Below are 20,303 nucleotides of genomic sequence, written 5' to 3' on the forward strand. Positions count from 1 at the left end.
AACACGTACGACAACAGCCAGTATCAATTCCAATCCTCCATAATTATCATTTTGCGTAAACTATGAGTTTATTAAGTATGGTTCATTTTAATATCCAAATTTTTAATTTTTTAAAACTATATTTAATATTTTATTTTTATTTTATTTTAGTATATTATCGTTAAAATTTTAACACGTTTAATATATAAACTATTACGTAAGGTTCTTAATCTTGAGGTCGTGGGATCGAGTCCCACGGAGGGCATTTCATAATTAGGAGGTCTCTTACGGAAGCTGCTCTTAACCTGGTGTTAGGAGTAGCCTACTATCTTACCTCCCCTTACCCCATACATATGAGAAAAAAGGACAACAATTTTTAATTAGTTTTTAAAATTTTTAGCACACAAACTTTTAATTTTTTTAAAAAGTTAATGTTAAGTTTTTAATGGGATACTAATAAAAACTAAATATTTGACATGATTCTAAAAAAATAAAATTTTATCTACTAAAACTGATAGTTTAAATACTAAACACGTAATTTATCCTCTCTTTTTCAAATTTAAAATTCGTTAAAATTTAAAAATGTTGAATTATAATATTAAATTTTAGACTTAACTCATTAAATTCGTTTTTGATCAATTATTGTCTTTCACATGTTGCTCATTTTATTCATTTTCATTCTCGTCGAATTCTATAAAACTTATTTATTATTGATAAAAATCTATTTAAAGATTTGAATTTTTAATACTTGATTTCTTTTGACGATTTTCCAATAAAATTTTAGAGTATATTGTTCATTTTCTCGAAAAATATTTTTTATTGTTTAAATTTTTAAACAAACACTTAAATATACCAAAAAAAAACTTTTTAAACTCAGAAAAATAATAGGTTTTATGTAAAATTTTATGAGTTTTAAACAATATTTAGAGAATATAAACTACAAAGTGTTATAGGAAGAAGAGAAACTTGCTCATTATTTAAAGTGGTTGCAAAAGATGTATAAAAAATGGATTAAAAATTAAAATTTTGAAAAAATAAATTATGATGTGAAATAAATGAATAAATATTTTTTGAGTTCAACGTTTGCTTAACATTAAATTATCATATCATTCATTTTTTGAGTTTGTTCTCGTACTCGAACTTAGAAATTTTATAAATAATAATTATTCTTTTAATCATTAAAATAATTTGATTTGTACGATTAATGACATAATTAATATTTAAATTAAAGTCCAATATTATAATAGATAGTAACATATATCTTCTCCCACAATCAATCTAATTAAGAATTTTTTTAGCTATTATGATAATTAATTTTGGAATGAATATATATATATATATATCCTATAAATTAGCCGAAGATAACGGTAGAAGAAGCAATTTATATCAATAATTATTTAATGAGCTTACGTAGGGTTAACTCTTAAATTCTTGTACAGTTTTTAGAATTGACCCTAAACTTTTATAAATTATAAAAGATACCTCAAAAATTCTCAAAGCTTTTAATTAACCCTCAAATTTCTTAAAATTTAAAATATAAAAATCCAGTAAATTAAATCCAATTAAACTATAACAATAACCCTAGCCCCACCAGCAACCGGTTGATCTAATCGGATGAGGCACTAGATCCCTTAAGTAAGGTCAGAGGTTCGAATCGTAGTGATTGCAAATGGCGCAAACTGGGTTCAGAGAGTTGCTTTTTTCTTTGTAGTACCCGATCCGAATTAGTCGATCAATAGATCAGATATTATGGTTATACCAAAATAAAATATAACCCTAGCCCCGGATGTGGGGAGTAACTGACTCCCCATCGCCATGTATGAATACCCAATCTGCCATATTTTGCCATGAATCATGCATCGTTTTCATCACGCAAGTCAACAAAATTCTTTGCCACAGTAAATACACAATGGTTCGACTTAATTACCATTCGTAACGATTCAACTTGATCTCTCACTTTAAACATCTTAATCAGGGTCCAATACAACATAACATATCATATATCAAGGAAAGAGAGAACTGAAGTACCAATCTTTTACATATATGTATATTATGCTTAATTAGGTTACAAAGTTTTGGATATTGATGTTAGAGAGATTCTTGAAGCAAAAGGGTCTGTCGAGTAATGGCAATACAAAGTTTTTTTCCATCTAATGATCAACACCATTCGACGACGATACCCTTGGTGCCTCACTTTGAATTCTTCGTTTCAGCTTCCTGCTGTACAACTTTCAAATAAAATTACTCAATCGAATTTAGTGTAAATATGGATTGAACTATTACACGGTGAGATTTGGGTTTAAGTTTCTATTTCTCTTCCTTGGCATTAATGATGTAGGGGATCCGAGACAGATGATGCTGAACTGTCAAATCGCACCTTAATAGCGCCGAGATATCATGAATTGACAGATCAGCGCAAAGGCGGGAATTGATTGTGACATGTTCCTCATTGGGATCGTTTTGAATATGTTTCAGTCTTTTGACCATAACTTTGACTACAGGTGTCAGAATCGCACATAAGATCGCAATCCGAAAAGCTCTTTTCGATGCGCACGCTCTTCACATTGAGCTACGCTCCATTTAACCTTTTTTTCAACCTCAAATTCTATCATTTCCCCCTCCGAATCAATAGAATTAGATATTTTTTTACTATTTATAGTAATATTTCGATTGTCAATTAAAAAGTCAATTTAAATCCGATTTAGGCTGAACTTTTTGGAGATTGATTATTTTATTTCAAATTTTAATTTAGAGTGATTTTCAGGATTTTGCTATTTTTGACAAAATTCGAATAAAAACGATTTTTGACTATAACAGTCCGGATTGTGGACTGATTTTGGATGATTTTTGATTTGATAATATTTTATTAAACCCTAGAGACTTTTTTCTCTGGATTTTTTTGGACGAATTTTTTCTTGTGAATAATCTGTTGGAGCGCTTGCAGGATAATCACTATTCTGTCTGGCGTCAACCAGGGTTTTAAATAGCTGTCCGCGATCGCAATAGAACCCGCAAAATAACGGTAGCGCTACCTTCCGATATACCCACTATACTCGCAATAACGCCCTCTATGACCGTAATTGCGATAAACGCGACCACGATTTGAATCAATTTAAGGCCTATTTGTTGCCACCGACATATAATTATTATTAAAGGCATGTAGTGCATGAGAATAATTACCAGAAGTACATCAGATGAAAGGGTATTAGGTCTGGCCAGGTCCCTCAGTAGAGAATGCATGCCGCTGATGAAAACTATTGATTCCAGCTGAGGTTCCTCCATGGCTTCCTTTAGCTTGCTCAGTGTCGAGCAGTATCCTTCCTGCAAGCACGCCAAGCATTTAAGTACACTCTAACATATCATCTTCAAGTTGCTATAACAATAACGATACCAATTGAACTAAGATCAGCCGACTATTTGTCTATTATGTTTACGAGAGGAATAAAATAAAGGAGTGTACCATGAAGAGGTCTAACTCTGATTGGTTTAGCTGCATGCTGCTAGAACATGTATCCTTGTTTATATTATTACTACTATCATAATGCTCAGCTTGCCTTTGAGTTCCCTTGCTGTTTCTGCCTCCATTGCAAATGCCACCAACCTGACCAGAGTGAGGGGGAAAAAGCATTAAACAAATGTATAGTAAAGCACTAACCTATATAAGCAAATGCCTATGAGCTCGAGACTGAATGTAATGGTTCTAGCAGATATAATAAGTTATGCTGGTGAAATGGTTGCGTACACCAAATATAAATTTGGCTCTTAGCTAAGTAAAACTACTAGGCAGATAATACTATAGAACATTAACCCTAATTACATAAACTAGATCGCAGGTTGTAAAAAGTTTGAACAATTAGTACTTCAACAAAATCATAGGATGCGGTGAACGTTCAATGCTAGTTAACCCTAAACCCAATGGTTTGTGGTGGTTGGGGGTGGAGAGAACCTTTAAGCAGTTGAGGTGATTCTCAACGAGCCTCCCATACAAAGGATGACTAGAAATTCTGGTCTTGAGAAGCTCAATATCGTCACTATCTCCAGCTTCTTCCTCCTGGTGATGATATTCACTCTTGTTGGCCTCCATCTCCGGTTCCTACCCACAAACAACTCAGTTTTGCCATATTTGTAAAGCAAAAATGTTTAATTAAAGGGATGAAGGAGAATCCCAGATAGCACTGTTGGTACTATCTGGTAACATATTTCATTGCAAGATACAGAGAAAGTCCCCATTTTCGGAATGACCCATGCATGTATATCCTGAAAGTGGTATCATCATCAGTCAGATAAACAGAAGAAATACAGTCATTGAAAGTGGTTTCTCTCTCCCTTTCTTTGCAACCTGCACTAACTCTCATTGTCTTTTTATAGCAACGAAAGGAACACTTCAAATGGCGGGTTTCTCGAGTAATGGGGCAGCTAAAGCTCGTACTAGTCTTCTTTTGTAGAGCTTTCCCGTCTTTATTTGACCTTTGCACTGCTCATTCTCCTCCCACTTTATGTAATGGCAGAAAACTCCAAATTCATCACTGTTTATCGAGGTACTCTTCCATCACCCTGGCCTTGTTCCCACTCTCGGAAAAGACCTTGTTCCCTAACTGTTCATTGCCTTTCCCATCACTTTTTAACATTGACAATTCGATACCTACTGCAATATATATATATATATATATATAATTGATTAGTAAACTGGAATGCTTTTGATGGGGACAAATAGAGAGAACGAGCACTGTTTATGAGGGGCTACAGGCTACAGCTCCTCTCTATATACATAAATGGGCCTCTTTACTACTTGAATGTGTTCCATATATATCTGGAATCCTGTTCACATGCACCGGATTCAGATCCTACCCAAATATGCATATAACTGGAAATTACAACTTCAGATTCTTTTTCTTCATTAAGAAATTAAGGGGACAGCACTTCATCCCTCTCCTTTTGTCCCCTCCACTTCCCAACCATGTGTTGTTAATCAGAAAGTTGTCAGCTTATAAAAAGATTATGGTTATCTTCAATGTACCAATAGAGTTTTTTTTTTTTAATTATCATCTACTAAATATATGACACTGAAATAGACATGTTATATAGAATCGGAGACTTAGTGCTCGGGTTTAGGGTTTGGACTGAGGTTGGGCCTTTATTCTTTCATTCGACCACTTGCAGATGTTGGCCTTTCTTTAAGGAATGAGTTTTGCACGTGATTAAAAAACCCCACTACTAAACATATTTAAAACCAATCACAATTTACCATCCCCTTTTATGCTCAACCAAAGAAATGATCTTTAACCATCTTTCTCTTACTTTTTTGCCTTGAAGGAATTTTATAAAATACTTTCCTTTTAAAAGTTGTTTTCTTTGTTTCTTTTATCTTTCATGGTGTAAACAACTTTCCGTGTAAGGTATGTAGCTTAACTATATTTATTGTTTCTATCAAGACAACTTATCATTCAATTTAGAAACTTGCTCTTCATTTGTTCCTTTTAATCTTGATTTAGCGAAAACAATGAACAGGCAAAGCCAAAAGCAGGTGATCCGATTATGGACATTTGTGGGAAAAAGTACAGAAATGAATAATTATTTGCATAAACCAAAATGTATGTATCAACGGAGCTTAATGAATTACACGAATATTACTGATAACCAACGTGTGATCTATGGGATGTTACCAGGATTCGATTGATTTATAGATACTTCGAGCAAAGACCTGGCGGACAACAACATGATGCTATGGACAAACTTCGAGCTATTAAAGATAATGTACAGGTTCGACTTTTTGGAAAATATGATGCAATATCATATATAAATATATTATATATATAAATATTATATATATATATATAGAAACTCATTTTCGTCCGGAGTTGTTTTGTTTTGTTTTGTTTTCTTTTTCTTTTATATTTTATTATATATATATATCGTAATATTTTTTTTTGACAAAGTATAATATATAATTTTCTTAAAACAGTTTTCGAAAATATATATATATAATTTTGAAAACATTTTTAAAATATATATGATATATAGTTTTGAAAACATTTATATTATATAGTTTTTAAAACATTTTTGAAAATTATATAATATATAGTTTTTAAAATTATTTTGAAAACTTATATAATATATAGTTTTGAAAAAAAACCTTTTTGAAAAAACTATATAATATATAGTTTTAAAAAAACATTTTTTTGAAATATTATATAATATATAGTTTAAAAAAAACATTTTTGAAAAAACTATATAATATAAAAAAACATTTTTTGAAAACTCATATAATACTTTTTTAAAATCATTTTTGAAAACTTTTTTTGAAAACTTTTTTAAAAGTATAATATATGATTTTAAATAAAATATTTTTGAAATATATATATTATATTTAGTATATTATATTTATTATTTTTATTTTATTTTATTCATTTAATTTATTTTAATTTATTTCATTTTTTTTCCAGGTTCAATGTCTCGTTTCAGGTCCAAACAGCAGTCCAAAGGGTCATGGGGCCTGAACCAGCCCAACAAGGAAACTAGGGTTTCCATTTGCCTCAGTCAGCGCCGTATGGGAGAAAAACGCACAAATCAAGCAAACGACTAGCAGAACTTTCGGCCGAAATCTCTGGGACTGAACCATTCCGGGGTTTTCGGTTAACTCACGACCACACAATCGTGACAACCACCCACGTAAAATCTGAAGATAGCATCCGACGATGAGGTATAAATACCCATCGAAGCTGTTAACAGGGGGACATCAATACAACATCATCGAGAAAACCGAGAGCCACAAAATACCAACAACCATCACAGGAAACCCATCATTATCGAGAAACAACAGTACCCAAAAACATCAGAGAACGATACCAACGCAACACGAGAGCCCACAAAAATATCAACGATCGAATACTGCCAACAGAACGAAGAACCAAAACACACAACGAAAATAGAATCATTGAACCACAAAAGAAACCAACAACATCATCATCAACAACAAGACCGAACCAAAGAACAACTAAAGCAAATCCAAAGGCAAACACTTTCGAAAACTGAAAGTAAACAAAGTTCAGAACTTTGTTTCGCAAAAGCCACTAGGAGAGCAAGGGACCACGTCGAAAAACCAGAGAGCCTAAGAATCACCATCGACGAAGGTAAGAAATCGGAACTTCGGGCGTATATCTACGTTGTTTGGGGGTTTCTTGTGAGGTTTGAGGCTCGAATCTGGGATTACGGGGTTAAGGAGAGCATTTTTGGGCGGCGGCGGTTGACCACCAGAGGGGTGGCCATATTTTGGCTTGGTTTAGAGCGCTTCTCTCGTTTGAGAGATGATATTTCTGAGAAAATGAGATAAATGAAGTGTAAGGGGCTTGTTTGGGCATTTATATACGGAGGACCGGAGTGCAAATAGAGGATTTTTTAAATCCTCCCTATGGTCCCTATAACTTTGAGTCGCTTTACAATTCAGTCACCAGTTGTAATTTGGCCTTAGAATTTTCAATCTTATCAATTTGATCCTGATTCATATTTCTTCATTTTTGTGAATTGGCCCCTCACTTTTGATTTTTATTTTGCAGATCATTTTCTAATATCAATTTAACCCATTAATTCCAATTTGTTTCAATTTGATCCTCTAAGTTTTATTTTATTTTATCATTATTATTATTATTATTATTATTATTATTTTTCATTATTATTGATTTCAAACTTTAATTCTTTTTTTTGATTCCTTTACTATTTTCTTTTTAATTATCATTTTTTCCTTTAATTTATTTTTTAAATCCAATTTTTATTTATCATTTTTTTTACTTATTCCTTTTTTTTATTTTTTAAACTTATTTATTTTTTTATTTATTTTTTCCTCTTTTCTTTCGTATTTTTTTTATTTTTTTATTTTGTTGATTTGTTTATTATTGTTATTTTTTTTTTCTTTAACATTTTTGATCTTTTTCAGAGGAATTTTAATCGGTTAAAGGTAAGTAACTCGAATCGGATTTTTAATTTTCGCAATTAAATATAACCGATAAATTAATTTGTACCAAAAGGGCATTACAAGGGTGCTAATCCTTCCTTGACTGTAACCGACTCTCGAACCCGACACGTTTCTGGTACAACACAGATCAGATAAGATGGTGTCTGACTCACCTCAATTCGTTTTAAAGTGATCGGTTGCGACTCTAACCCATTTTTTGAAGTCGAAGCCTAATTTCGGGGCCCAACCAAAAGTCGGTTCCGACAATATGATGATCTCAAATATCATGTGAAGCTGTCTTATGAGAACGTGATCCCATGAGGCCTTGGAATATATACATACATACATATATATAATATTTGAAATATAGAATTGCAGGCGTTAGTGTCACTCCAGCTTTCAAATTGCCATAGAAAAACAACAAACTGTCTTGGAATCGGCTGACCATTCTTCAAGACTCTAACTTTCTTTGTGTTAATCAAACTGGCATAGACTCAACCGCTACTTCATTCCCTTTTTTGTCTTTTTTTCTTACATTTTTCCCTATGAAAAGCTTTTCCTGTTATCTGTCACTTGGTCTCTGTTTCTCTTAATGGATCCTCCTTTGAGCCCCGGAACTGACTCTATTCCCTTCAAGGTTAGTTGTTTGTTGAAGTGCAGAATACTTGGTTTCTCTCTCCTTTCTGCATGTTTGCTCAAGTTCTTGCTTGGTTTTATCAGACCCGGATGCAGTTTCCTAGTGTTAATTAAGGACCCATTTTAGTAATCTTAATTTGATTCAAAATTTGATCATTGTATATTAGTGATGGGATCTTGTAGTTGATCAAAGTTTAGTATCTTATATGATCGTTGCCGGAGACGGTCTCACGGTTGTTTAACTTCATGGAATCACAGATAGATGATATAATGAATTAATTTCAGCATGTGTAGTGCCTTAGTATTAAGCATTTGATTATGTGTTATTTTGATTTTCCTGATGTTGTTTCAGAAGGAGACCTGGAAGCATACAATCCTTTTGTCATTCCAAAGCCTTGGAGTAGTTTATGGTCGCCTGAGTACTGCTCCTTTATATGTCTTTACTTCAATCCCTACACAGGAATTCAAATCCGATGAGAGTGCATACGAGTACTTCTCGTTTATCTTTTGGACTTTGACGATCATTCCCTTAGTGAAGTATGCCATTATAGTGCTGAGAGCCGATGACGATGGAGAGGGTATGTAATGATCTTCCGTGACCTTTTAAACTAAAACGATTGTGTCTTGAGATTGCGGAATGAATTTTAACTTGGTTGATATCTTGCAGGTGGTACTTTTGCTTTGTACTCACTATTGTGTAGGCATGGAAAAGTTGGTCTGCTCCCTAATAATAATAGCGATAACAACGTTATGCAATATGATTATGAAAGTCCTTCCGTAAACAAGGTCGAATTGAGAGCTCGAAGGGCTATCGTGAAACATAAGAGCAGTCATTACTTGATGCTGTTCTTGGCGCTGCTCGGCTCTTGCATGATAATAGCCGACGCAGTTCTTACACCGGCTATTTCTGGTTTGATAAACCTATTCAAATTCTCTTCTTTTGTGATAGTTTTTCTCATCGAATGGTACGTTGTATTTATGTTTCCCTTTTTTTTTTCCTCGGCCAGTTTTAGCGGCTTCATCCAGTATTGAACGATCAATAACAGATGAAAAATGTAAGGACCGGCAGTAAGAATTGCAACCTTATCTTTGAACCATCCATCAACCTTTAGCTAATAACCTTCCTATGTTGATTTTACAGATTCCCCTTCCAATGAAAGAGAGGATTCATTCACCAGAAATATTAAGAGATGTAAGTTTTATGAAACTCGATATCTTCGTATTCGATATTTCAAAAAATAATGTTTGAAGGATTTTTGACGTCTCTGTTGTCCTCTTATTTATTTCAGATGTACCTGTGCCTGTTGCATGTGCCATATTGGTCTGCCTTTTCACGGTGCAACGCTACGGAAGCCGTAGAGTCGGGCTCATATTTGCTCCGATAGTCATTGTATGGCTCTTGGTTATTAGCGGAATGGGTGTATACAATATTTTACATTATGATACCCATATCATGTATGCAATCTCCCCAAAATACATATACAGGTATCTGAAAAGTATTAGCCTCCGTAGCTGGAGGTCATTGGGCAGTCTCACTCTGTGTGTGGCAGGTCAGCATAGGCTCATAATCTGGTTTACCATTGAGCATAGCAAGATAGCATCTTGTATTATTAGTTTTCAAACTACATATGCAACCTGTTTTCTTTTTGCAGGATCGGAGGCTATGTATGCGGATCTAGGTCATTTCTCAGTGAAATCGATCAAGGTACTCGATCTAGTTCATGCCTCAGCAAATTGCACTGATAATTCGATTATAGATTGACAGAACTTTGCTCGGTTCTCTACTGCAGATGACATTTTTCTGTGTGATTTACCCTGTTTTAATTGTATGTTACGCGGGTCAAGCTGCATTCCTCTCCCATACACTCTCCGCAAAGAACTCCCCTGGTCTTCCCGACGAATATAATCACCTTTTTCGATCCGTACCTGGTAAGTTGTTCAGCTGATTCCTACTTTATGCTTTAGATTGGCATTTTTATTACTAACTGAAGATTGATTGGCAATTGCAGATCATTTTCAGCATGTCTACACGGTTTTGGCTCTATTTGCTTCGGTGATCGGAAGCCAAGCGACAATAACAGCGTGTTTTTCCATTGTAAACCAGTGCCTAGCACTTGGTTGCTTCCCCAGAGTGAAAGTGATTCATACATCAGATACGATACATGGCCAGGTTTATATACCAGATCTTAACTGGATAGTAATGGTTCTTAGCCTCAGTGTTACAATAGGCTTCCATGATGCCCCGAGAATCGGAAATGCACTAGGTAAGCTTGTTGCACATATAAGAGTACAGTAAGCGTTCATAACCCGTATTTTCCGTCAAATTTGTCGTATGAAACCAATAGTAAATTTTGTGTACAGGCACGGCTGTGGTCTCTAGCATGCTGGTAACAACTTTTCTAATGTCACTTGTGATTGCCCTGTACTGGGAAAAGAGCTTGCTAGTGTCTGCTTGCTTCTTACTGTTTTTCGGGTCCATCGAGGCTTTGTATTTATCATGTAACATACTAAATTTTCACAAGGGAACCTGGTATCTGGCTGTTCTTTTGGTGCTATCCTTGACTATCATGGTTTCATGGCATTATGGAACTTTGAAGAAATATCAATTTGACTTGGAAAATAAGGTATCTACGGAATGGCTTATGGAACTCAACTCGGGCCTCGGAGTTTCCAGGGTACCCGGAATAGGCCTCGTTTACACCGACATAGTAACCGGAATCCCGGCTTTCTTCTCCCATTTTATCACAAACGTACCCGCCTTTCATCAAGTGCTGATTTTCGTGTCATTCAAGTCACTGACAGAGTCTTTCGTTCCCCCGAGTAGACGTTATCTTATAGGCAGAGTTGGGCCTCGAGCTAATAGAATCTACCGATGCATAGTAAGATACGGATACCGCGATCATATCAGGGACACAGGGGACTTCGAGGAACAGATCATTCGTTCCATCGGAGATTTTATCTCCATGGAAGAATGCGATGCCGAGTCCTTGGTGGCACCCGAAGGAAAAATGATTGTTGTTGGAAAACAAGCAGAAGGAGATGGTTTGATCCCTTTACATGATAACCATGGCACGAGCTCAGCCAATGCAGCAACACAAACGAACGGAAGCTCGACTGGAGACGCCAAAGGAAAGAAGAAAAAGGTACGGTTCATGCTGCCGGTTAATACCCCGCGAATGCGTGTGTCGGTAAGGGAGGAACTAAACGAACTAATCGAGGCCAGGGAGAGCGGGACTGCATATTTCTTGGGTCAATCGCATCTGGTGGTACGCAATGGCTCCAACTTCCTCAAGCGATTCCTCATCATGGTCTACGTTTTCCTTGATAAAAATGGTAGAGAGCCCCATGTGGCATTGAACATCCCTCATGCAGCTCTGGTGGAGGTTGGTATGGTGTATACGATATAATTGTAAAGGACCGAGTACCCATACTTTTGTCCAATATATGTACATCATAGCAGGCGACTGCAGTCGCAATGTGCTATTGCTTGTATATAGCAAATAACCGGTGAAAAATAAGAGAAAAAGAGTTGCATCACTCAAAACTCAGGGAATCTGATCGGATTTCAGAGAGATTTTAAATAAGTTTATTAGAATTCAACGTACTCGTATATACAGAGATCATGTGAAAACAGGGGATTAAGTCCATAGCCCATATTGTTTAAATACAGTTTATTAAAGCTTTTTGTTCAAAAACCGATCCCAGAAGCAGCCCCATGACCTCTAGTGACCGACAGAAATCGGGCTGCCGCCGCTCAACCCTAAAGGAGATGGACGAGAACTCTGGTGTCGAGAAATCTCTCTAAGAGCATGTCTCATCTCAGGCTGTCCAGGCGAACCGTCGATGATTTGCTCCGATTCCAGCTTTATTTTCCGAACTTGGCTGTGAATTGCAACACTACCCATGTCTTCTTTTCCTCTGAAACAACTGCTGCTGCTGCCGTTGTTGTTCCTCGACTCCATCTCTGCTGCTTCAACCTTGACAACGGTACTTGACACAAAATTCCACACCCAAATCTCTGTTTTTCCTAGTCTCTATGTTGTGTTGATGGCTAAAAATACTAAGAGACGTATATATATATATACATACATACAGAAAGAGAGAACGAGAAGGGAAGGGATAAAGATGGGGAGGAGACGTACGAAGGCAGGGCAGGCAAAGACGGAAGAAGTTTGGTGGGAAATAAACATCTTTTTACGCGGATCAATTCAAATACCATTTGACCATCTTCAACAAATGTTTTCTTCTTTCAACAGAATAAAAAAAAAGTTGGTTAAATCCCCGGATTGCATTTTTGGTTCTGTTTGAAAAATGAGCAAATCAGTTTATTTTTTTTAATAGACTCATTTTCCAGCACCATATATAAATATATGGGTGTGAGTGATCAATATCGAAAGACTCTCATATAATTTTATATTTACCCTAAATTAATCAAAAATATATATAACAAATATTTTCTCATCTAATTTAAGCCTCGTTTGACGTAGCTTTCTAAAATAACTTTTAATTAAAAAGTTCATTTCGACTGCAAAATTAATGTCAAATATTTAAAAAATACGATAAAAACGGTTGTTTCAAACCTATTGTGAAAGCTAAAATTTATAATTTTTTTTCATTTTCAGCTTTGCGTTTAAAAGAAAATTATAATTTTACCTTTAATAATTTAAATTATATATTTTTAATTTTCAACATAACGTCTATAATGAACATCTTATCTTTTCAAGCTCACATTTTAACAAAAATTCCAAAACATTTAAATTTTAAACTGTACTTTTAAACAATACTTTTAAAATTTCTTTTTTACCGTATTTTTAAAGTCATTTTTTAAAAATCCTACCAAACTATAACTCCACAGCCTTTAAACCCTAAACCTTATCTTAGGATTTATAAATTACGGTTTCAAGTTAGGTGTAAGTTATAGAATGATGCAATTGAACAATTTCGAGGACGAAATTGATACAAAAATACGATAGAGATAAAAATGATAAATTAGGTCTACTACAGAGGCAAAATTGATACTTAATTCTTTTTTTTTTTAAATAAGGGATTAAAATGTAAATTCAAAATCTAAATAATTATTTTACCAAAAACGACGTGGAAAAGGGGATACGAACATGAATTTAATTGGATGCGTTGGATTGAATGGTATTTTCGCAATTGATAATCGCTATACGGAGTAGGAGATGTTTGCCAAACTTAGAATTCCACTATGATGTTTTTTTTATTCTTCTTTTTTGAAAAAGAAAACTAGTGGTATAGTCCAATTTAAGATTAATATAAATGGACAGTCTTAAAAGTAATATTAATAGTGTCGAATTCTGTTGACGTTGAATTCAACCGTCAAAACTTCGAAGGGGCAGCTGCGTACCAAATGAAAATAGGAACAAAAGAATTGTATTCTAATGGACTAATGGAGCCAGCGTTTCCGCTTTACATTGTAGGTTTTAGACGGTTAGACTCCCAAGTCTGCCGCCCCTTGTCACGTGGCACTCCAATGGTCTCCGTCAGCATGTTGTAAACCACGTTGCATCCTAACTCTCGTCTTTTTTCATTGGTTTTATGTTAATATTAATTAGGTCGGGTTTTTTTTACCTCAGCAATTGATTTAATTTATTATTTACGCTCGTATCATATTTTTTTTTGTATCAATTTAATTATTAAAATTATTTAATTATATCATTTTACACTCTTCCTCTAACTTAAAATTATAAATTATAAACCCAGCTTATGATTTAAGTTTTTGAGCTTATGGTTTAGAGGTCATGGGTTATGATTTAGGATTTTATGTTAAAGATACGATATAGAATGATGCAATCAAATAATGTTAAGGACTAAATTAATGAGAAAATATGATAGGGTCGAAAGTGATAAATTGAGTTTACTAAAAGAGCAAAAATTACCCTTTTGCCTATTAATTAACATTAAATCTTAAGTTAAAATATCGGATAGAACTAATCAAAAGATCTCAACAGTGAAAAGTAATGTTATTCTTAGTAGAGCTTTTGAATTACTACTTTATAATTACTCCAAATAGTTTAATATTGAATAATTTCTCCTTTTTATCTTCCCTCCTGTGTGTATATATTAAATTTTCTAAATTTAATTAGAAAAATTTAAAAATTTACAACCACAATCAACAATCATAAATTAAGCACTCAATTAGAAAAATTGTGTATAATGAGTAAAATAAAACTAGCAACTTAAGATCACATAGAGACTGTACAGAGAAAGATTAATAGTCTAACCAAGAAAATCGAACAAAGATATATATATATAGATCTAATCACATCGGCAAACGAACCACAAAAGATAAACATGACATTGACAAACTACCGACAAATCGTAAATCAAACTCGAACGACGTGAAAAACTATCAACGAACGCAAATAAGATATTCACATCCAATCAGAGAGTCCAAAGCAAGGAATATCAACAAGATATCAAATAAACGTCATCATAATCAATAGTGGTGATGTCAAATCAATCCTTAAAAAAATAAACGAAAAAACAGTCAAACATTCGAAAAACATACCAAAAGACATAAAAAATACATTATAAAAGACGAATAAAAATGTATCATATAAACATATTTATTAAAAAACAAAAAACAAAAATAGAAAAGATACAATATAAAATAAAAGTAAATAAAAAAAATATCGACAATCAACAATTAATACTAAAATTTATATCATCGTTAATAAACGAAAATAAAAAAATGAATGATACACTAATAAAATTTCTTCCCTCGTGTGTGTGTGCGTGTATATATATATATATATATATATATATATATATAAAGTCTCAAACATAAGACATTTGAATTTTACATAACTCCACGTATAATAATTTATGTAGGCGTTGAATAATCTTTCATATACAGATCTGTCTTTTACACCATTTTAACATAATATAGAATATGGTTCAGAAAAAATGATATACACGTGTTGCTCGTACACGCTCTTTAAACAGCACGTCCCCCCCTACGCATGCAATGAGCACAAATCTTTTGGCCATTTTAGGTTTTCTCTTGAGCCATTTTGTTGCATGCCGCCTTATTACTCCCAAATTAATTACGCGATGGATGGAAACAAAAATCATTTTATGATTATTTTTACTGATAATTAATATCTCGAATTATTTATAAAAAAATAATTATAATTTATATAATTATATACAAGTATATAATATATTTATGACTATAATTAATTATTATAGTGAAAACGTATCGGCTTATTTCCTATTTATTTTTTATCTATAATTTTCTATTAATAAAGAAGTAGAGAAAAAAAAGAAGAAGAAAATAAAAGATGGGAGAGACCGGGTTTGGCTCTTACATCTTATCCACATAATATTAATGATAAAATCTCCTCTAAAAATTGAGGACTGCTAAACGATGGGAACTCTAAATTTGGTTCGAATGGTGATGTATGAACAGAAGGAAATATAAAACCCAAAAGCACCGTGTTTCTCTTTCTGCGTGTCTTCCTAAATTTTCATGACAACATTGGAGGGGTGTCTGGATTTCTTACAAATCTTCCCCCTTGGCCAGCATGTTGGCGTCTCTCATTGAGAAGATACCTATGAAACTGCCGGTCCCCGTGGAGGGTATGGTTCCCCTTGTTTCTTATCGCCCTACTCGCAGTGGCAGGCACTCGCAACGCTACGATGAAAGAGGCTCTCGTTTAGTCGTGGGGTAATTTCTTTCCCCTTTTTTTAGTTGATTATATTGACGGATTAAGAGTTTTTTCGATTTCGTTTGAATAGATGTATCCCGTATCGATATAAGAAAACGGAGGAAATAGATTCGAATGATGAGATGATCGAAGTACTTGTGATCAACGCACATAATGGGAAAGGTGTGTTGTTCCCTAAAGGTGGCTGGGAACATGATGATGAATCTATGGAAGAGGCAGCCGTTCGAGAGACGCTCGAAGAAGCCGGTGTTGTCGGCAATATTGAAGTGAGTGTATCTATATCAATTGTTCATTTACAATATTTCTTGTTACTCCTCGATTTTATGTTTTTAACCACCACCATTTTGATAGTGCAAACTAGGGAAATGGTCGTACGAGAGCAAGAGGCAAAATACTGTCCATGAAGGCCACATGTTTCCTATGTTTGTCAAGCAAGAATTGGACCTTTGGCCTGAGAAAAATACCCGGACAAGGAAATGGGTATGTAAGAAATGCTACGTTGTGATTGGTCTAAATCCATGCAATTGTTGGTTTAAATTTGAAACTAATTGTGTAGTTAGATAACAATAACTAAAGCTAGAGAAGAATGCCCCCATTTGTGGATGAGGGAAGCTTTAGAAGAGTTGGTTTCCCGCCAGCAAATGCAGCCTCGGACACAGGAGGAAGTCGATCGAACAACTTGCAAGTGACCAACATTCTGTTTTAGTAAGCATGCATGGGTTGGGGTTTGTTTCATTGAATTTGTGAGATATACAATTCAACCTAGCATGATCAACGGCATTGCTGCAGATTAAAAGCTGCTTTCATTTTAGGATGAATTCCAAGAAAGACGAGATTGAAAATCTCATATGTACAAACATCTTTTCCTTTACTTTAATTTTCTTTTCTTTTCTGTATGTACAAACTGTATTCATTCTTTGAGTTTTATACAAATATGAAGATCCCGAATCCATATTGAGTTCAATTGACATCAGAGACAATCGGATAAATTAGTTATATTCGAAACACTGATCGAAAAAAACTGAAGATTAATCCTTGTCTGAATTTAATACTTTCCGTAAATAGACGAAAGCCGAAATACCGGAGAAGATAAGATATGCTATCCTACCCAATAAGCCGACGATAGTCAAGGTTGACTAAAATGGGTGTAATATAGCCGAGCCAAGGAGGGGGTCAACGGATTGTTGCAGTACTGGAGGATTTGGTCCGTAACATCTTTGTACATATCCTGGTCGGACACCAAGTTCCTGCTCATCTTCTTGAAAAGCTCGGCCAGTTATTGATCATGCTCTCCACGTAGTTGTGAACCACGCCTGCGACTCGCAGCTCCTTAACATCTTCTGCCGTATTAATGAGAGAACCGAAGTAGCATAGGTACTACGTGATGGCAAAATCATTTTCGAAGTCGGGGCACATCTCTAAAGCTACCAAGTTCATGAACTTGGAAGCCGTCAAGTCATCCACCAAGAGGCGCGGCATCTTGAGGCTCCCCAAGAAGTTGCAATAGAAGGAAATGTTCAAGTTGTTTGTGTTGCTTGGCTTTACTCTTATCCCTATTTCTTTCAGCTCCTTGATGCTACGAAATGTCTTCCGATGTTTCAGACTGTCTCCATACGACAGAAGCATCGAACCGATGGTGCTACTATTGCTGCTACTCGCCTCTCTCGACACCGTCAGGTGTTTTCTACCCAAGCGTTCGAGTAGATGAGCGCAATCGTCCTGCCATCTTCAGCACCGTGGCTCAGCTGTCCACTTTGTATATTAGTCATGACGTTGTCTGCTATGAATTTTGTGATCTAGTCTTTCCATTTTTGGGGTTCCTTGGATGAGTCGATCAAAATCTGGAGGACTCGGCGAGGAAGTTGGTTTTCCCGCATGAACAGATCAACTTGCGCAAATACCAGACGAACTGCTTTGATTTTAGTTTGTCAAACTTACGTTCGACGCCGTAGTGTATGGCACCGACCCGTCAACGACGAACCTCCGAAATAGCTCATCATCATCGTATTGCTGTATGTCATTCGGATCATAATAGCTCCCCAGATTCTTTATCTCTGGCTTGATAATACTACTAGTTGTATAGGAAGTTTACTAGTAAATGTTCATTTTATATGTTGTTTTGTTAACATATTATGGAGATGAGTTGAATTTTTTTTTTTACTAGTCAAATTAAGTCATTTTTAAAGAATTGTCTTAAAATAAATAAAAATTTTAAAATTATAACATATGTTTTCAAATGAATATAATATCGGACTCAATGTTATAAAATTAAAATATGAAGATTAAATTTTACATTTCAAAATTGTATAGGGTTCGATAACATATTTAAACCAAAAATGTTATATATAACTGTACCCGTGCTTTGCCATAGACCTAGAACGTTTTTGACGGTATCTGTAGTTCTTCCAGATAGAGGGAAGCTGCCACAAGTGTCGGAAGGGATCGTCTCCTCGCTGCTCTCGGCAGATCTTACAGTGAGTTTCTAAATCAATAACCTCATATTTTCCTGTTTTTCATCTGATTTTCATTTTAGCATCTGACGGAAGTAAAAACAAAATTCCTCAGCTCAAGAAGAGTTTGAAGATCTGTGTTTTAGTTTCGGGATTGAACTTGATGATGTGGTGAGTGTATTCTTACGCTTTGTCATTGGAAAACCGTTGATATCTATGAATTTTTTGAAGAAGTTTTTGCTATTGTGAACCAGACTACGGAGAAAGCGATAATTTCGAAAGAGAAGCATTTGGAGGAGGAAAAACCTAATTCTGACGATGAAATTATTTACAAGATTGTACCTGCTAACGGGTTTCCACTGTTTATCTTTATAAAATTCTATTTGTTAATTCGATAGAATTGTACAATGTATTATTGGTTGAAGCTGGCTTACACCTTATAGTAATTTAGTAGCTTCTTGACTGTTGCTTGTGTGTTTACTATTAATTTTATTAAGAACATCGGTTTAATAACTGTTAGATTCCGTTGCAAAAATAGTTTCAACTTTAATTTAATCTAGTTGGGCTGACCTGGAAATTGGTGAGAATTACGAGGAACACGTCATAATTTTACTCATGTTTTTAATTCAAGTTTTATTTAGTAATAAAGAAGAAGTAATATTGATGAAGGTTTTCTTTACAGGTATGACTTTGTTTGAAAGGGCTTGCACAAGCCCTTCGCATTTTCAATGGATAAGAGAAGATACCCAGATGCACAGTTGCATAGATGAGTTAAGGAATCGATGCTTAAAATGCATGTGGAAAAAGAGGTAATTTTGAAGGTTGAAAAATTGGTTTTGGGTATTGACATTCTTTAGGATGTCACTGATACCTTATTCATTTCCTTTTGTTTGCAGACATCTCTAATCCGGCCCTTTGTTGTTTGTGCGGTTTTGAGGGGCATAAATTTTGATGAAGCTAGCTATAACAGCTTCATTGATCTCCAGGATAAGCTGCACCAAAATATTTGCAGGTAACGTTATCAAACTAGTAAATCTTTCTGCGTACGTTTTCCATAAACATATGTTTGTCGTCTGCCTATTTCTGATCTAATTTTAACTTGCAAAACAAATTAGCATGAGCTGTAAAGATATGATTGATATTTAATCTCTGATGGAAAAGGGGGATATTTACATGCATTCATCAAAGTCCGAGTGGCGATAGTTTAGTTTCAGTGCTTGGGGTAATATGTGGCTTATTATAAATTTACAATTTGGGTTGGACCTTTGTTGGGATGACATGGAGGGGTGAAAAATAAGAAGAGGGAGCAAATTGTGCACATTTTCGTTGAAAGCAATATGCATCAGTTTCTTCTTTATGTTTAGAAATGTAATAAGTGAGACTTACATGGGAAGTTATGTTAGGTCCAGTGGCATCTGCACTCAGCTGCTGAAATGAGCGTCTTTTGAAATGGATGTCCATTTAGAATTATTCCAGCACAGAAACTGATATGCTAAATATGTTTTACTAACACTTAACAGTAAGATTTGAAGTTGAAGAAGTTCTTGCACATTATCGAGAATTCAAGTGTGTTCCCTGTCATTTATGACCGCAACA

At 34.6% G+C, this 20,303-nt stretch overlaps 3 protein-coding genes, 1 long non-coding RNA gene and 1 pseudogene across 4 annotated transcripts; 3 read left to right on the forward strand and 2 right to left on the reverse strand.

The window, feature by feature from the left end:
• Positions 1-2,129: 2,129 nt before the first annotated feature.
• LOC120186574 (homeobox protein knotted-1-like 2) lies at positions 2,130-4,334 on the reverse strand. The gene is made up of 5 exons (XM_039190465.1): positions 4,176-4,334; positions 3,926-4,072; positions 3,440-3,580; positions 3,160-3,300; positions 2,130-2,207 (listed from the first exon to the last, which is right to left on the reverse strand). Exons 1-5 carry the CDS (start codon positions 4,332-4,334, stop codon positions 2,130-2,132), a joined length of 666 nt encoding a protein of 221 aa, XP_039046396.1.
• Positions 4,335-4,386: 52 nt separating this feature from the next.
• Positions 4,387-12,034, forward strand: LOC120186575 (potassium transporter 25-like). Its single transcript, XM_039190466.1, has 13 exons — positions 4,387-4,517; positions 5,472-5,534; positions 5,646-5,739; positions 7,910-7,930; positions 8,481-8,564; positions 8,916-9,141; positions 9,231-9,473; positions 9,571-9,618; positions 9,853-10,113; positions 10,216-10,268; positions 10,354-10,492; positions 10,573-10,827; positions 10,925-12,034. The coding sequence occupies exons 1-13, from the start codon at positions 4,387-4,389 to the stop codon at positions 11,968-11,970; spliced, it is 2,664 nt and encodes an 887-aa protein (XP_039046397.1). The 3' UTR covers positions 11,971-12,034.
• A 4,052-nt stretch (positions 12,035-16,086) lies between these two features.
• Positions 16,087-17,028, forward strand: LOC120186589 (nudix hydrolase 18, mitochondrial-like). Its single transcript, XM_039190475.1, has 4 exons — positions 16,087-16,256; positions 16,328-16,523; positions 16,609-16,737; positions 16,818-17,028. Exons 1-4 carry the CDS (start codon positions 16,114-16,116, stop codon positions 16,944-16,946), a joined length of 597 nt encoding a protein of 198 aa, XP_039046406.1. The 5' UTR covers positions 16,087-16,113; the 3' UTR covers positions 16,947-17,028.
• Positions 17,029-17,285: 257 nt separating this feature from the next.
• Positions 17,286-18,626, reverse strand: LOC120186577 (annotated as a pseudogene).
• A 19-nt stretch (positions 18,627-18,645) lies between these two features.
• LOC120186559 lies at positions 18,646-20,303 on the forward strand. The gene is made up of 5 exons (XR_005522208.1): positions 18,646-18,731; positions 18,823-18,878; positions 18,962-19,059; positions 19,390-19,516; positions 19,604-20,303. It is a non-coding gene; the product is annotated as an uncharacterized LOC120186559 (long non-coding RNA).

The sequence above is a fragment of the Hibiscus syriacus genome, unplaced genomic scaffold, assembly GCF_006381635.1.
Source record: "Hibiscus syriacus cultivar Baekdansim isolate YM2019G1 unplaced genomic scaffold, ASM638163v2 tig00113716_pilon, whole genome shotgun sequence".
In the NCBI taxonomy this organism is placed as follows: Eukaryota; Viridiplantae; Streptophyta; class Magnoliopsida; order Malvales; family Malvaceae; genus Hibiscus; species Hibiscus syriacus.

Excerpts from the sequence above, each read along its gene's own strand:
- LOC120186574 (XM_039190465.1), bottom strand. The coding sequence starts at position 4,334 with ATGAGAGTTAGTGCAGGTTGCAAAGAAAGGGAGAGAGAAACCACTTTC. Across the intron at positions 4,073-4,175 it reads TGTATCTTGCAATGAAATAT|GAACCGGAGATGGAGGCCAA; the intron begins GTTACCAGATAG and ends GTTTGTGGGTAG. Across the intron at positions 2,208-3,159 it reads TTTCATCTGATGTACTTCTG|TTGTACAGCAGGAAGCTGAA; the intron begins GTAATTATTCTC and ends TTTATTTGAAAG.
- LOC120186575 (XM_039190466.1), top strand. The coding sequence starts at position 4,387 with ATGGGGCAGCTAAAGCTCGTACTAGTCTTCTTTTGTAGAGCTTTCCCG. Across the intron at positions 4,518-5,471 it reads ATTCATCACTGTTTATCGAG|CGAAAACAATGAACAGGCAA; the intron begins GTACTCTTCCAT and ends ATCTTGATTTAG. Across the intron at positions 10,493-10,572 it reads CCTTTTTCGATCCGTACCTG|ATCATTTTCAGCATGTCTAC; the intron begins GTAAGTTGTTCA and ends TGGCAATTGCAG.
- LOC120186589 (XM_039190475.1), top strand. The coding sequence starts at position 16,114 with ATGTTGGCGTCTCTCATTGAGAAGATACCTATGAAACTGCCGGTCCCC. Across the intron at positions 16,524-16,608 it reads GTGTTGTCGGCAATATTGAA|TGCAAACTAGGGAAATGGTC; the intron begins GTGAGTGTATCT and ends CCATTTTGATAG. Across the intron at positions 16,738-16,817 it reads ATACCCGGACAAGGAAATGG|ATAACAATAACTAAAGCTAG; the intron begins GTATGTAAGAAA and ends TTGTGTAGTTAG.